Source organism: Dendrobates tinctorius, unplaced genomic scaffold (assembly GCF_039654945.1).
Source record: "Dendrobates tinctorius isolate UK_male_01 unplaced genomic scaffold, ASM3965494v1 ptg000250l, whole genome shotgun sequence".
Lineage (NCBI taxonomy): Eukaryota > Metazoa > Chordata > Amphibia > Anura > Dendrobatidae > Dendrobates > Dendrobates tinctorius.
Window position 1 is genome coordinate 34,963,329 of NW_027361917.1, and position 17,501 is coordinate 34,980,829.

The following is a 17,501-nucleotide window of genomic DNA, read 5'->3' on the forward strand; positions in this document are numbered from 1 at the left end:
GCTGCACATACATTTTCCTGTAGTACATGGTGTAGAAGTGGTGGAGATGATGTTCTACTCTCTGACTCTGACACCCCAAGTGGTTAAATGTGTTTTATTGTAAAATAGGTAAAACCCTCTGGGGCTACAATTTAACCTAGACAGGGTTAACTGAAATGGCAGGCCCAGAATAGGGATGGGGAAGATGAGAGTTAGGGCTAAGTTCAGGAAGTGTCAAGTTAGAGAGAGGATGCTGAAGTGACAACAGCCGTCACAGACTATAGGCTGCTAGGGACAGCGTGAGCCTGTGACTTGGGTCAGTGGAATACCAAAGAACCCTTCCATGCGAGTCTGTCTGTCGGCCTGGGAACCTCGAGATCGATTTAAGGGGCATTTGGGAGCACTAAGCCTGTGGAGCTGGAGGGAAAGATGGACTCAAACTCTAAGAGTTGAGAGGTGACGGAGTTCAGGTGCACTGCTTGTGGTGGAGATTAATTCCTAGTGCTAGAGGATATAGCAAGATGGATGCACTACCTTTACAGAGAGCTGGGGCTGGAGTTAAGTCCTTTTGCGGAAGACTGTAACCTGTTGGGCCTTATCTTGTGATTGTAATGACTGAAAGCTGCCAAGTAAAAGTCTGACTGTTTTAACAAATTCAGTGTCCTCTGGGTTGTTTGCTGCGAAGGTTCTGGAAGATGAAAGCCTGGAGCCAGTGGAGGTCTATGGGCCACAATTAAGTGTGATGCACCCCACACACTGCAGCATACTGGGACTGAGACATGTTTTGCATGTAGGGTGCCAGAGCGAGCAGAAGCAGCAGCTTGCCCACGACTACCTCGCTCGGGCATTTGGCAGCCATAGACAATCATGTCAAGCCTAGGCCAAAACCACCATTGCAAAAGCTGTCCTATCCTTTCTGGTGGTTGGTGTAACAAAATGAAAACCTGCTTTAGAATGTCAATATGCCCTAACAGGGCATACAAAAAGAGTTTTTTTAGTAAAGCAACTTTTTATATATGCTGAATAACTGCATTATTTTGCTGATCCTTTGATGTCCACATTATATAGTGCTTTGCTATTCATTTGAAACATTGGGTCAATGCAATAAAAAAGCAAAAAATAAATAAATAAAAATACCTTCACACGATTTCCCATTAGGAGTGGTAGTAAACCCTTGGTCACAGATACAGTGGAATGAACCAGCAGTGTTGAGACATTCTCCATTTGGAGAGCAAAGTTCTGGATTGTTACATTCATTGATATCTGAAAAAGATCACACAATTCCAATAAATTTAGAATCCTTCATAAAGGATAAGTAATAAAAGTAGGTACATACCAGTGAATTGAATTTATTTCCCTGACAAACAAGAGTGGTTGACCTTTATATGCATGACAATGTGGGGCGTTAAATTGCTACAATTAAAACGGTTGTCACCATTTGGGTACATTTTATTTTTACTTAAATGCATGCATTTGGAACTAAATTCATGTTTGCAATCGAGTTTCTTTGACATTTTTGCAATATTTGTCTTCTATTATCTAAAATTCCATCAATGACTTATGATCACAGACCACATCAAAGTTGAGTATGAATAGAAACAAAGAGCCTGATAAAGCCAAATGGCGTAAACTTTTTAATGGAACTCAATCTCAAAAATAATTTTTTAGATCCAAATTCTTGCATTTATAAAAAAAAAATAAATCCTTAAAGATGGACAAGTGTCCAGTTGTTGCTCTTATTTTATTCCTACTGCTCTGAGATTACTTTATTTAAATAATTCGCCTCATGTTTCCAGAGATCTCGGCTTTTTTATACACTGTAGTGGTCATTAAAAACAACCCTCAAACTGCAGCAAAGAGAGAAGTTTACCGAAACTGGAAACCCCTTAAAACACAATTCTCATCTCCCGTTCCTCATGATTTTGTAGGCAGTTTTGAGGAATTTTAGAGGTAAATGGGGCTTAGCTTAAAATGTCCTATGATATTTCCATTGGGTTGCATAATTAGATGTCATGGATGATTCTCTACTATTCAGTGGCCAAAAACAGAGCATAATAAAACACAATAATGACCAAGGCCATTGAGCAACCAACATAAACTCCTTAACATTAACATTGCAACAACAAGAAGGAAAGTCATGGGATTATGGAAATCACACGATTGTTAGACAAGTCAACGTTGTGGAAATAATGGAAAAATGCAAACATAATTTGCCAAAAATCTAGATTTAATCAGTGCCCACTATGAGCACCGAGTACAGAAATTCCCACATTTACACGCCTTGATATGGTATGAATGGGGTTGTTAATAGATGTCTGAGGAATGTTCTGCCACAATACGAATCAGTGGAATATCTAGGCAATATTCTTTCAAATATTTGTTCATTTAACTCTCAGAACATTAATTTTTTCAATGTGATTTCATAAAATATCGCTTTATGTCTTTTTCAGCTTGGCTTGCACAATTAAAATTTATAACCAAATCCTTCTCCGCAAAGCTCCAAGATTTCAGTTTTCCGTAGTTCTACTATACCTTGACACCTTCTTCCATCTATGAGCAGGAAACCATCTGGACAAACGCATGTATAAGAGCCATCCGTATTGTAACAGCTTCCTCCTCCCTGGCAGGCTTCATAGAGCTCCTGGCATTCATCTATGTCTGCAATCAAATTTTTGGCAAACAGATCAACTATTTTGTGATCGGGTGACCCCATTATTTTGAAACTACATTACTCTGCAGCTTGGGGAAATATAATTTCTTTTTTGAACTTCCATGAAGAGTGCAAAAAAAAAGTTGATTTTAGTGCACTTGTGTATGACTATTTCTAGAAATCTTCTGACTAGTTATGACGCACAGTTTAGCTTGCCTCTGGTCAGAACTCCAGGTTTCAAACATGTGAACATTACCGGGCAGGAGCTGCCATGGAGATAGAATTAGAATTTCCTGAATGGAAAACACACTGGATCCATTGTATAATTAATTACATATTGGTCAGCTAAAGAAACGAACAAAGATCCTAAAAGAATGAATCATCTAATCAATGATCTATTGTTTGATTTATTGGAAAAATCTTTCAAACTATATGAAGGCAACATTTCTTCAAATTGACTTGTAATTCTTTCAATGTGAGAGCACCCCAAACCAGACCCTCATATACAGTCAAAACTGAGAAACATTTCATAGTAAGGGCCAATATCAGATACTATCCACAGAAATATTTTTGTCGACATTTTAAAGCATAACCGTTGTTTTAACTTTTATTTCATAAATCAATAGTACACATTCAAATAAGCAACTGTGTAATATATCTTATCAGAGAAATCTGCTTTGTTCTCCGCCAGGACTGATCTTTCATTCTCAATCTATGGATGTACAATAACAAATGTCCCGGTCCTTGTCTGCCCTTATTCACACAGACGTCAACTTTGACACATGATAAGGTTATTAATACTAGACAGTGTAGGACCGCCCCGACCGCAGAGTCACCTTGTCGATGGTGGGACGGCTTTTATGCTATGTTTGATCAAATACAGTATTACTAAGAACTCTGTATGATTTAAACGCACTGTTGCTTTTTAGTTATTTAATTACAGCAGGGTTTTTTCATTTTGTCTTTTGTAGGTTTTGTATGCTTTTTGGCCATGAGAACATGCATTTATATGCTGCATGTGTACCAACTCAAACCAAGCTCAATTTTTGTGTTTTTTCTTTGTATTTTTGCATTCTGTGCAACCTGGGGTGTGGCCTCCCTCTCCTGAGCTGGAAATTGTATTTAAAGGCTTCCCCTGACTGGTGTCCACTGGTTGGGACCCGGTCCTAGTCTGCCCTTATTCACACAGACGTCAACTTTGACACATGATAAGGTTATTAATACTAGACAGTGTAGGACCGCCCCAACCACAGAGTCACCTTGTCGATGGTGGGACGGCTTTTATGCTATGTTTGATCAAATACAGTATTACTAAGAACTCTGTATGATTTAAATGCACTTTTGCTTTTTACTTATTTAATTATAGCAGGGTTTTTTCATTTTGTCTTTTGTAGGTTTTGTATACATTTTGTGAGGTAAAATATTTCACTGACTGTTTTTAAAAAATATTTTACCTCACAAAATGAATCCTCTGCGATCTCCTGCTGTAATGTCAGTATTGTCTTTTGCTTCCTCCCCTGCCCAGGAGCTGTTGTATAGCCAGGTCAAAGAAGAGAGCACAGATGGGAGAAGTCAGCACATGGGGAAAGAGACAGTGGATAGGTGGGTGAGCACATGGGGGGAGAGATTCTCGACGCTGCAAAGCCTGCCCCCATCATGACATTACCGCTCTCCTGATGCGATAGCATCGGGCCTCCATCTAGTGCATTTCTAAGCAGCTGTCATGCTCCGGTCGGTAGAGCTACCGGCCAGCCCGCGCACTGTGCTTCGAACTTGATTTTTACGGTTGTCTGACTGCGCCTTTGAAGTAATAAGTGTTTATTCATGAAGGGTATGGGCACACAACTTCTTTTTCCACCTGGACCCTGCCTAGGTAAAGCACTATAAAAAAAGTAAAAAAGAATAAACATGTGCACTGCAATGTCAAAACGACTTGCTGTGAATATACTCTGTCTCTTGTAACTTCTTTTAACCGCTTCAGCCTTTGAAAAAAGTGAAGCATTGACGTCAACTGACTATTCTTCGGGCGGATTCCCCTTGGACGCCGCTACGATTTTATTTTTGAGGAAAAAAAAGAAAGATGTCTGAAAAGACACTTCCGATAAGCATTTTCATGGATGTAACGTTTCTTTTATTTTTGTTCCTCCCATAAAAAGGACACAATTTAGCCCCTAACAATAACTGTGTAAGAGTATGTTGCAGAGCTAGTAAAGCTGATTTCATGGTAATGTAAACCATCTTACAAAAATAAAGTTTTTTTTATTACTTTTGATTGAATCACAGAATTTTATTTTGTTTTATTTCTACGTTTTATTTAAACAGTTGTTAGTTACAGTACTTGGACTGTTCTCATATTCACACAACGGCCATTAGGAAACAATAGGCGGACACACTGCACACTGGACCCAATGAATCAATCAGCAGAAAGGACTTGGAAAGTCACAAAAGGATTTTTGTTATGATGTTTGTTTTACATGATTGATCTGTCAGTGCGGAGAGCACATGGGACATGAGTAGGGGCGAGCGTCAATGCCCCACAAGCAGCTGTTAATAATACGGGTTCTGTCTGTTATGATTAGGCATCATATGTACAATGGTGAACGTGTGTGTAATGTGGAGCTAATTGCTGGGAGACATTGCGGCCTTTCGTGCTGCTTTTCACCCTTTTGTAATGTAAACCTGCCATGTGTGTTCAGATTTTAAAGTGATCCCAACGTAAGAGGATGTTGCCGAAAATCAGTATATAAGGTTCACTGAACGGTACTATACTGAAACATTTTTTAACCATGAAAGATGTCACTAAAGAACAACTAAGGCCCCGATCCATGGTTACATTTACGCCTAGTTTTTCAATTGCGCCTACTTATTCTTTTAATTTGAGCCTTTTTTAATAATAATTTTATTTGAGTTTGTCCGTTTATTTTTATATGTTGCCGTTTCTAGATGTTTTTTGACTAATTCATCAATTGCGATTTTTTTAAAACATTTCTTTTGCACAAATATTGTAGGAGTGATATTATAATAAACTGTGCACCAAATGTTTTGGCACAAATTTTGCACTGTTGTAGCGCAACATGCAACTTTTGCACTAAAATGTTGCAAAACAAGTAAAAGACAAAAATAAAGAGTATTTTTCATTTTGTGCAGATTTTATGAACCGTGTATGCCATTTTGATAAATAGGGCACCAAAAAGTTAATACCACAAGACAACAAAAGAAAAGTGACTTGAAAAAAATCGCAAATGGTCATCTAAGGAATTTTACTAGATATTACCCAAAAGAATTGTGCTATTATATCCTACTAACCAGGCCTGTGGTATTATATCCTTCTCACCAGGCCTGTGTTATTATATCCTACTCACAAGGTCGGTGTTATTATATCCTACTCACGAGGCCTGTGTTATTATATCCTCCTCATCAGGCCTGTGTTATTATATCCTACTCACCAGGCCTATGTTATTATATCCTTCTCACCAGGCCTGTGTTATTATATCCTACTCACAAGGTCGGTGTTATTATATCCTACTCACGAGGCCTGTGTTATTATATCCTACTCACCAGGCCTATGTTATTATATCCTCCTCACCAGGCCTGTGTTATTATATCCTACTCACAAGGTCGGTGTTATTATATCCTACTCACTAGGCCTGTATTATTATATCCTACTCACTAGGCCTGTATTATTATATCCTCCTCACCAGGCCTATGTTATTATATCCTTCTCACCAGGCCTGTTATTATATCCTTCTCACCAGGCCTGTGTTATTATATCCTACTCACAAGGTCGGTGTTATTATATCCTACTCACGAGGCCTGTGTTATTATATCCTCCTCATCAGGCCTGTGTTATTATATCCTACTCACCAGGCCTATGTTATTATATCCTTCTCACCAGGCCTGTGTTATTATATCCTACTCACAAGGTCGGTGTTATTATATCCTCCTCATCAGGCCTGTGTTATTATATCCTACTCACCAGGCCTATGTTATTATATCCTCCTCACCAGGCCTGTGTTATTATATCCTACTCACAAGGTCGGTGTTATTATATCCTACTCACGAGGCCTGTGTTATTATATCCTACTCACTAGGCCTGTATTATTATATCCTCCTCACCAGGCCTATGTTATTATATCCTTCTCACCAGGCCTGTTATTATATCCTTCTCACCAGGCCTGTGTTATTATATCCTACTCACAAGGTCGGTGTTATTATATCCTACTCACGAGGCCTGTGTTATTATATCCTACTCACCAGGCCTATGTTATTATATCCTCCTCACCAGGCCTGTGTTATTATATCCTACTCACAAGGTCGGTGTTATTATATCCTACTCACGAGGCCTGTGTTATTATATCCTACTCACTAGGCCTGTATTATTATATCCTACTCACTAGGCCTGTATTATTATATCCTCCTCACCAGGCCTATGTTATTATATCCTTCTCACCAGGCCTGTTATTATATCCTTCTCACCAGGCCTGTGTTATTATATCCTACTCACAAGGTCGGTGTTATTATATCCTACTCACGAGGCCTGTGTTATTATATCCTCCTCATCAGGCCTGTGTTATTATATCCTACTCACCAGGCCTATGTTATTATATCCTTCTCACCAGGCCTGTGTTATTATATCCTACTCACAAGGTCGGTGTTATTATATCCTCCTCATCAGGCCTGTGTTATTATATCCTACTCACCAGGCCTATGTTATTATATCCTCCTCACCAGGCCTGTGTTATTATATCCTACTCACAAGGTCGGTGTTATTATATCCTACTCACGAGGCCTGTGTTATTATATCCTACTCACTAGGCCTGTATTATTATATCCTCCTCACCAGGCCTATGTTATTATATCCTTCTCACCAGGCCTGTTATTATATCCTTCTCACCAGGCCTGTGTTATTATATCCTACTCACAAGGTCGGTGTTATTATATCCTATTCACGAGGCCTGTGTTATTATATCCTACTCAATAGGCCTGTGTTATTATATCCTCCTCACCAGGCCTATGTTATTATATCATCCTCATCAGGCCTGTGTTATTATATCCTCCTCACCAGGCCTATGTTATTATATCCTTCTCACCAGGCCTATGTTATTATATCCTCCTCACCAGGCCTATGTTATTATATCCTACTCACAAGGTCGGTGTTATTATATCCTACTCACAAGGCCTGTGTTATTATATCCTACTCACTAGGCCTGTATTATTATATCCTCCTCACCAGGCCTGTATTATTATATCCTCCTCACCAGGCCTATGTTATTATATCCTTCTCACCAGGCCTGTGTTATTATATCCTACTCACTAGGCCTATGTTATTATATCCTCCTCACCAGGCCTATGTTATTATATCCTCCTCACCAGGCCTATGTTATTATATCCTCCTCACCAGGCCTATGTTATTATATCCTCCTCACCAGGCCTATGTTATTATATCCTCCTCACCAGGCCTATGTTATTATATCCTTCTCACCAGGCCTGTGTTATTTTATCCTACTCACTAGGCCTGTGTTATTATACCCTATTCACCAGGCCTGTGTTATTATACCCTACTTACCAGGCCTGTGTTATTATACCCTATTCACCAGGCCTGCGTTGCTGTATCCTACTCACCAGGCCTGCATTATTTATTATACCCTACCTTCTCTCAATGAGCTCCTGGATCAGGTTATCACTTTGGTTATTGCTCACAGATCTAATGTTGCTCATCAATACCACCACTATATGACTGCTGACATCAGGCTAAGAATTAGATCACCAGCACAGGAAACAATATAACAGTCATTTGTCACTTCCAGACAAGACTTTTTCACTATGAGCCGATTCATGAAAGCTATTACGTCAGTATTCTGGCATAAAAGGCTTTGAAAAGTCGCAACATTTTGGCACAATTTGAGGATGCTCTAAAATTTAGCAACTTTTGATGTTACGGCATCTTCGTGGGACAGGTGTGTGACAGCCTCTGCATGTCAAATTCATGAGGGGGAGGTGTTCATTTCACCAGAACCTTATTCCAGCAGGGACTGGAGTAGGATACGTGGCGAGGAACAGACGGAGGTGCACACCACTCATCACAAGCTCCTGATTCATTCAATCAGGCTTGTCTGACTCCATCATGAATAATGCTGGTCTTAATGATGGGGCCTTTGTGTACTGGAGAAAATATAAATTCTAGATTTCTAGTTACATTAGCTGAGATTGCATCGGTGAGTCTTTTTGACTCTTTGTAGTAGCACAGGAAATAAGAAATACTTTATGTAGGCACATGGAAATAATCTAAATATATTTTGTGACCCATTGGGGTCGAAGGCTGAATCATACCTTCACATTGATCCCCAGCCGGAGATAACTTATAGCCATCATTACATATACATGTAAAAGATCCCCTTGTATTCCTGCACTTCCCATGACCACATAGGCTTGTATCTTGGCATTCATCAATATCTGTAGAAGAGAGGACAAGACGGAAATTACATGACATTTTTTGACTATACATTTCAATTTTGGCAAATATGTGTAATATATCAATAACAGTGTAAACATACTGTGGCACATGAGGGTAGAGATGGCGGGTAATGTGAATGTCCTCCTGTGCATGTAGTCGCTGTGTTATCCACTGCTGTCAGGTAAGTAAAGACTTTTCATCTAAGTGGAGTGTTTATGTTTTTTTTTACAGAAGTGAACATTTTTCTTCTGGGGTTATTGGGTGCTTCTCACGAAATTACTGAAATAGCACAGAAAGAGGACTTGTGTCTGTTCACATGGCATGCATTTTGTTAGCGCTGGGCAGCCCACCTGAGCTAATAGAAGGGTGTCACTACTAGGCTGGCATGGATGCTATGCATGGCCATAGTGTGAACAGCGCCGCATACAAGTTTTTTGTTGTGCATTTACATACCAGGCAATCGCCCCCTCCATGTATTGGTAGGCTGTGAGCGGTTGTTTCATCGATATTCTTGCACCTGTGTTGCCATCTTAATTATATGGGTCCACTGCATCCTGATAGTGCATTTGTCTGGAGGCCTGTACGGGTAAACCTTTTTTCTTTTTTGCTGTTTTCTATTATTGGAGGATATTTAAGTCCTCTTGCTGTGCTATTTCGGTGAAATGTGGTTGGCAAAGAGAATTGGTCATTGCTTATGTAATATTTCCAACATGTACGTAATGAATTTGATATTCTGTGTTGCAGCTAATATATTGAATTTTACTTGTTCTATTGTTATATTAATTTATACAAAATTTGAGAAGGCAGTGTCAATACAAATCATCTCTAAATCTGTTACCTTGTGATTGCAGCACTCTAGCCCTATTATCATTCCATGGACTAAATGTGCATTTATTTTACACATAATGTAATTTTGACTTTATCTGAAGGTACAATTTATACATACAAATCAACTTACATTCTATTATGTCTATGGTGACATCCTGAGATTATTTAATATTGAATAGAAGAATTTAACATTATAAATTATAAATGTTTATGACATCATGAAATAAAACAATACAAAGTAGGATGAGAAGCTTAGCATGAGTGCACCCAGTACCATAAATATAGAACTGCATTAGGAGTACTGACCATACAAAGTCACTTTTTGACTCTATATAATATAGGAGTTTCACTATTTGTATCAAAGAACTGAAATAAATTAACTTTTTGATGATATTCTAGTTTTGTGAGACGCACCTGTATGTTCCCACAATGAGTTTTTAGTGAGTTTTTTACGCTGCATATTTTTCAAAACAAAGGCAATTAACCCATTTTTATTTAATGGGTACAGAAATGGGGCTGAAAACCTGCAACATCAAAAGCTTACCCAAAGTTCATCGTTAGAACGTGGCCTAAAAGTGACTTTGTATGGTCAGTACTCCTAATGCAGTTCTATATTTATGGTACTGGGTGCACTCATGCTAAGTTTATCAGGATGCAGTGGACCCATATAGTTAAGATGGCAACACAGGTGCAAGAATACCGATGAAACAACTGCTCACAACCTACCAATACATGGAGGGGGCGATTGCCTGGTATGTTAATGAACAATAAAAATCTTGTATGCGGCGCTGTTCACACTATGGCCATGCACAGCATCCAGGCCAGCCTAGTAGTGACACCCTTCTATTAGCTCAGGTGGGCTGCCCAGCCCCATCAAAATGCATGCCATGTGAACAGACACCGCAGGTTATAAGACCAAATGGGCCCAACTGCACTCTGAATAAAAAGTGCAAAAAACACATTAAAAAAATGTGGAGTATTAGCTGATATTTTGGCCAAAATACGTGAACCCGTAACCTGTGCCAAAGGTCTCCACGTTTACGGGTACCTAACACTAAATCCTAACACCGAAATAGCACAGAAAGAGGACTTAAAAATCCTCCAATAATACCACATTTCACCTCTAGGCTCCTGACATATTTCATGAATGCTTTTCAAGATGACATCCACAATGGTTACAACTCAAACTATCTACTGAGTTTTCAGACATTGCTAGACTTCACTGTTTCCTTCCGATCCTGTCACCCTGAGGAAGGAACTCTCCAAAACGCCCGTTGGGGTGGGCAGGGGATCCACGTGAGGTCTATCATCTTCTGCCTGGTATGTGTATCCTTGCATTTACTTCCATACCTATTATATAATTCTATGTTCTATTGATTGTATTTGATACCAAGCATGTCCACCTCCATATGGTTACTATTTTTGTATAGAATTTTCCAATTGGATTGATGTTATTTGGAGACGGCGTTAGTGGATAATTGATGGCTAGGAATTCTCCAAAACTAGTTGCTTGTTATAATTGTCCATTAAAGTGTATCTGACTTTTCAGATTAATTTTCAAAGCAAGCTGTGGTGTGTGTACCTATGGGTTAGCAGTATTTCTGATGATCACATACCAGTTCCTTCTCTCTGCAGAATATACTAGTCAACTAGGTGTAATTAGGTCTTCCATACATAGCACACACAGAGAAGACGAGATCCTGTTCCTCCATCTCTTTGTAGCACTCCCTCAGAAGCAGAGGCATTAAGGACATTATACAGTTGATACAGTTGTACAGAGCAATGTAGCTGTGAATCCAACAATGGGGTAAGAAAAATCACTTTTTCTCTCACTCTGTAGGTGCTTCTTTCTCCCCCTCCTTTCTTCATAGACTTCTATATAAGTAGGTGTAACCTGATACCTCATTGAGTTATGGATTTTCGCATGAAATTAAGAAATGGAGCAATTTTAAAATCAGAGGGGAGAGAAGGATCGAAGGAAGAGAAAGGTGGATAATAGCTGTTGAAATAGGTAGTTTCCTCTAATAAGTTAAATTGCAAAGTTTATTGTACTATTAATTTATGTAAAGTTTATAGAGATGCAGTCTCACAGCAAATTCTCACTAAATCAGATATCTTATATTTGCAGTGCGTTATCCCTATAATTATTACATGGCCTAAATGTATATTTAATGTACACAGAATATCATCATAGGCGGAATATTACATACCATCACATCGGTCCCTAGCTGGGCTCAACTGATATCCTCGGTTGCAGGAGCATAAAAAGGAGCCCTCTATATTTTGGCATCTGCCGTTCAGGCATAAATTACCCAGCTGACATTCATCAATGTCTGTAACAATATAAATTATAAAACAGTTATTCATATGTATTTTATAGTATATTGTCTAATAATATATCCAATAGCTCTAATGTCTTCAATCGCAGAGAACATCCTTGAAAAAATTGTTCAACTGCATGTGTTAGATGGCTTATAGGAACTCCTCACGGGACAAGGCAGAAAATCATGGGCCTCCTCAATGATTGACCAGGAGGGATCAATAGGTGGTCTGAAAGGTGCTATGGAACAAGTCATGTAATTGATGTGCTTTCTTATGATCTCCCAATTATTAGACTCGGGGTTGACATAGTGTAAAGAGATCTGAAGCAAACATTAAAATATGTCATATATTTATATTTTATACTAATGCTATGTATATAAAACGATATATTCATAAAAGCACATATTAGCGTGACTATATAAAGCCAGGCCAATAAATTGGCTGAATGAATTAGGTTTGACATCAAAAAGGTTACAAACGTCTGACATTCAGAAATGGAACCAGATGGATTTACTGGTCAATAGCCTTCTGCTAAGTCTCATGAAATTTAGATCTGACCCTTCATCCAAAAATAAATGAATAAAATAAATGTACGGCTCAGGCAGAACATCTAATTACCAATGCACTGTTTGCTGTCAGAGGTTGATTCAAACCCTGTCCGACACGTGCACATGTACGATCCCTCCAGATTGGAACAGTCACCGTTGGCACACAGCGAAGTGTCTTCTTGGCATTCATCAATGTCTACAAATTTAACGAAGGTCAGAAAAAAAAAATAAGGTATAAATGTGCAGACATGTAGGAACATCACTTTCATTAGAGAGCCAGGCACAATGCCAGCTCATTTATTTTCAGTCCACATTTGAAATAAAATCTGTTTTCAATTTTCATATTTTTCTGAAATGCTCATCAGCGAAAACCTAATGGTGGTTGTATTTTCTGGCTTCATTAAAGCACAAAATAATATTTATTAATAATAATAATAAAATAATAATAGTAGGAACATAAGTGAAAAATTAAATAAGGAGCTTTTATTAAGCTGTTATAATAATTGAGTAGTTCTCAATGTTACCAGACATAAATATTACAAATGTTCAAATTAAAAGGTACAACCTAGACAGCAAAGTGCCATGAGCAAATATAAGCTTCAGTTCAACAGAATAAAAAGATTATTACAAAGATTCAAAACATTACAAAGACTGATTAATTAGATAATAAAAAGATGAGTTACTCTTTAAGGACTAAGTTCTTACAACACAATCTTAGTGAGAGTCCTTATTCTCACAAGCAGACATGATTATGAAGCTCCTTCCCTTTTCTCTAGCTTCTAGAAATTTTAGCAGCTACAAAAAGGAGAAGGAGCTTGATAATCATGTCTGCGTGTTAGAATTGGGACTTTCACTTCCAATGCTTGGCAACAACTTAGTCCTTAAAGAGTAACTACAGTACATTTTTTAAATTTAATTATTAATCAGTCTTTGTAAAATTATGAATCTTTGTAATAAACTCCATTACCTTATGCTGCTTTGTTCTGTCTTTATCACCATGCGAAAGTGCTGGCTTTTCAGCCTAGTTCATTCATTCATAAGTAGACAAAATGAACTAAGCTGACAAGCCAGCACTTTCAGCATGGTGTTAAAGACAGAAGGAATCAAAATAAGGTAAAGGAGTTTATTACAGATATTCAGAACTTTATAAAGGCTGATCAATAAGTTAGAAAAAGATATTTAAAGCTATGAGCACCAACATCTATAAAATAAAACGTGGCCTTTCTTACTGCTCGTACTGTAGGCTGTCAAGGTATACTGAAAAAACAAGAGAGCACATTTGTAAGGATTCTTTCACCGGGGTTATGTTGCAACATGAAGGCATCATGAAGCAGTGACAGAAACCAAACTTTAAACTGTGTCATATACTTGTTTTCTTACAGTAGATTTCATAAAATAGCGCTTCATTGAATGCAGCACTGGAGTCCCCTCAATGTTGTGTGTGTTGCGGAGTCATTGACAGTTTTATGAGTGGCCTCTGCCCATCTATCCATCATTGATTAACAGTCATCTCCTTATACTGCGCAGAGTACAAGCTGCCAATGTTAAGAGGCCAGAGAAAAACTGGTACCCACTTCAAAGGGAATGCCAGGGGTACCTGCTGGGCAAAGAGGACAGGAGAGCGCATTGAGGCATTTATCGTAATACTGCCACGGATAAAGCCACCGAGTAGTAAGTTGATATTTTCACCAGTATAGCAGATGGTTAAATCATCCCCTGAACTGCAAGCAAAGAGCATCTACAAGTACAACCATGGTGCCCAGTTATTGCCATAGATTTAATGATGCTTAGTGTAACCGTCAAGTGTAGGAGCCTCCTAGTACTGTAACCATCACACATTTGAGCTTTTGTTGTAATCTCCAAGTTCCGTGCCTAAATCTATAACATCTATGTCAGAGCCTCTTCAGAGGAAAGTTGTTGCCTTGCTTGCCATCCGGTAAGCCCATGTGTTGCAATCTACACCCCTATTGCCTTACCACTTCCCTCTGCGTTCATATTAATGACTGGCAGCTCGGCCATGAAATGGAGGTGCAAATTGCATTTACAGTTCAATTTAATTGGAGCACAACTATAGAGTGATGTCCTATAAATTAGAGAAGTTCTTCGAGCCTCCATTATCTACTGAATATGATCTACATGTAGCATAATTAACTTACCAAAACAGCGTCCATTAGATCCTTTGTATCCATCAGGACAGGGCACACATGCAAATGAGCCAGGGTTATTGACACATCTGTCATATGGACATGTGGTTGGTACCAAGCATTCATCAATATCTGCCGAAAAAGGCACATTTGACATAAAAAATATATAAATCTCATAATTAATGTAACAGACAGTATAACTTCTGAAGGAAGGAAGGCTGGAGGGATATGATTTAATGAAAACAGAATTGCAAGGATAGCCGAAAATTACACTCACGATGTGTCCATGGTATCCAACTACAGTTCAAAGTGTATTTATTTCTCTTACCTGTCTTGCCAAATATTTCTATACATTACATAAGTAACAGCAAAGTTGGGAAATAGTATGACTATTAAAGCCATGTAATTACTAAATAAGTAAACCTATTATTATATAAATTAGCAGGGAGTTTACCCAACTCTGTATACACCTAACTCTGTTAGCTATGTTTACTTAGCATTATTAATCAGCAGTGATCGTGGTGTTAGAGTGGTCAGTTAAGGTGATTACAGTCATCTACAGCAATAGGCTTGGGGCCCTTGGCTATGGCAAGTGGATCACCATGACTGAATGGAGTGGTCTGGTGGGATGGGAATAACCACTGTGTTGGTGCAATCAAAAGTAACTTCTCAAATGACACAGATACATCTGAAAAGATCAAATTGGAGGTGTATGATCTCGGACCACAATGTATTTGTTAAGTGAAAGGGCTATTTAGGATGCTTTCACAGTGAGTGTGACTGGTTTGATGATGTCAATCATGGTCAAGATAGCAAGCTAATTATTTTTTAGCTCTGTTTTTAACCTGATTTTGCTTCCTGCTTATTAAACTAATAAACCCTGGATGCCCTTTTGATTTAGACCTTTGGATGGCCAGGCTAGACTTAAGGGGGTTTTACAAAACGTCACTGGTTTTGTGACGTTATAGCGATATCGCTAGCGATATCGCTATGTGTGATACTTACCTCCGACCGGCTCCCCCGCTGTCCATCGCTGATTGCGCGAGATTGGGCAGATCCATTTCTCGTCGTCAGCTTCCTGCTGGGCTTCCTGCTGTGTGAGACGAGCGACGCGTGGAGGAGGGCGGGAGGACGTCTGGATCGCTGTGTGTGAAAGGTGAGTATCGTCCGCTGCGTCGCTGCTGCATCGCTGTGAGATCTTTCTGTATGAAAGCTCACTAGCGATCATTTAGCGATGCACCAGCGATCCTGACCGGGTCGGATCGCTGGTGCATCGCTAAATGTAAAAGGGCCTTTACTGTTTAACATAAATGCCTAAACTTGAATATTCCCTCACTAAGTATTTGGTTCAATCTCCGTCATTGTTCTTTTGTTTTGAATTTTGACACAGATAATACATAATTTTCCCTTAACTCGCTCCACCAGTCAGCAGCTTCATATATCACTTTTATCAAAATGCCGCCCACCTTCACACTGTCCTCTTCTGTTCATGCGGAAACCAGTGTCACAATACTGACAGCGGAATGATCCAACAGTGTTCATACAAAGCCCGTCTGGACAAACATCTGGTCTCAAGCACTCATTCACATCTGAAGAAAAAAAAAAAACACAAATAAAATATACATTTACATTTTTAATAATGTTGCAAGTACACTTCTGCTCATGAGTCCCCCTTGTCCACCCACCGTTTAACCCTAGCCATTTTCTTTAGAAAGTTTTAAACGTTTGAAAAGTGTCAATAGTTTGCAATAGTATCAGGTCATATTTTGCAGCATTTTTGTTGCATTTTTTATGTGTTTTTTTTTTCACAATCATTCAAAAGGACGAGAATTGCTGCAAAAACACTGAAACAATTGACATGCTGCAGATACGAAACTGCTTCAAATCTGCAAGGAAATAATAAGCAACATGTGCATGAGACTTCAGAAATCTCATCCACTTTGCTGGTGCAGTAAAATTTAGCATTTTTTTTGCATAAAAAAAGAGGTAATAAAGTGTATGGTTACCTAAATGTCTACTAGTTATATATATATATCAACAGCTAAGAGATTCACATGCTTAGATCAGTCTGTCTGGTGACCAAATCACATTAATTGCTTTCAAAATAAAGCTACATACCCACACAGTCGGATCCCCGTTCATTAGCCATATAGCCCGCTGAGCAAATACATAGATAACTTCCATCTGTATTCTCACAACGGCCATTGGAACACAGCCGGCGATCTTCTACACACTCATTGATATCTAAGAAAACATTCAAAAAGTTCATTACACAACAAATAGTTCCAGGACATGTCCGCTGTGGTGCCATGCTGTCAGTGACAGTTCATCAATGGCGGTCCCAAGGACGCGTCAATAATAGCGATATCTCAACATCAGCCGGTGATTAGGTGATGGTTATGTATACGACACATCAGAGTGCAGTGATAACAAGAGACAGATGGACAAACAGTAATACTGGTCTTATTAATAAAAGAAACAATACTAGAATCGTTTTACTCCTTATATATATTTTAAGTACTGGATAAAATCCCCCAGCCTACTGACCAACGGATAGGTGCACAATTTTAGTAGAG

At 38.8% G+C, this 17,501-nt stretch overlaps 1 protein-coding gene across 4 annotated transcripts in view; it reads right to left on the reverse strand.

Annotated features, from left to right (window-relative positions):
* Window positions 1-17,501, reverse strand: part of LTBP1 (latent transforming growth factor beta binding protein 1) — a 492,758-nt gene that overhangs the window by 94,156 nt on the left and 381,101 nt on the right. For all 4 annotated transcript variants that reach the window (XM_073557607.1, XM_073557605.1, XM_073557606.1 and 1 more), the window contains 8 exons: window positions 17,044-17,169; window positions 16,392-16,514; window positions 14,938-15,057; window positions 12,852-12,977; window positions 12,122-12,244; window positions 8,960-9,082; window positions 2,512-2,637; window positions 1,117-1,242 (listed from right to left, as the gene is read on the reverse strand). In XM_073557607.1, coding sequence (XP_073413708.1) covers window positions 1,117-1,242; window positions 2,512-2,637; window positions 8,960-9,082; window positions 12,122-12,244; window positions 12,852-12,977; window positions 14,938-15,057; window positions 16,392-16,514; window positions 17,044-17,169 — 993 coding nt within the window. The remainder of the gene's footprint in view (window positions 1-1,116; window positions 1,243-2,511; window positions 2,638-8,959; window positions 9,083-12,121; window positions 12,245-12,851; window positions 12,978-14,937; window positions 15,058-16,391; window positions 16,515-17,043; window positions 17,170-17,501) is intronic.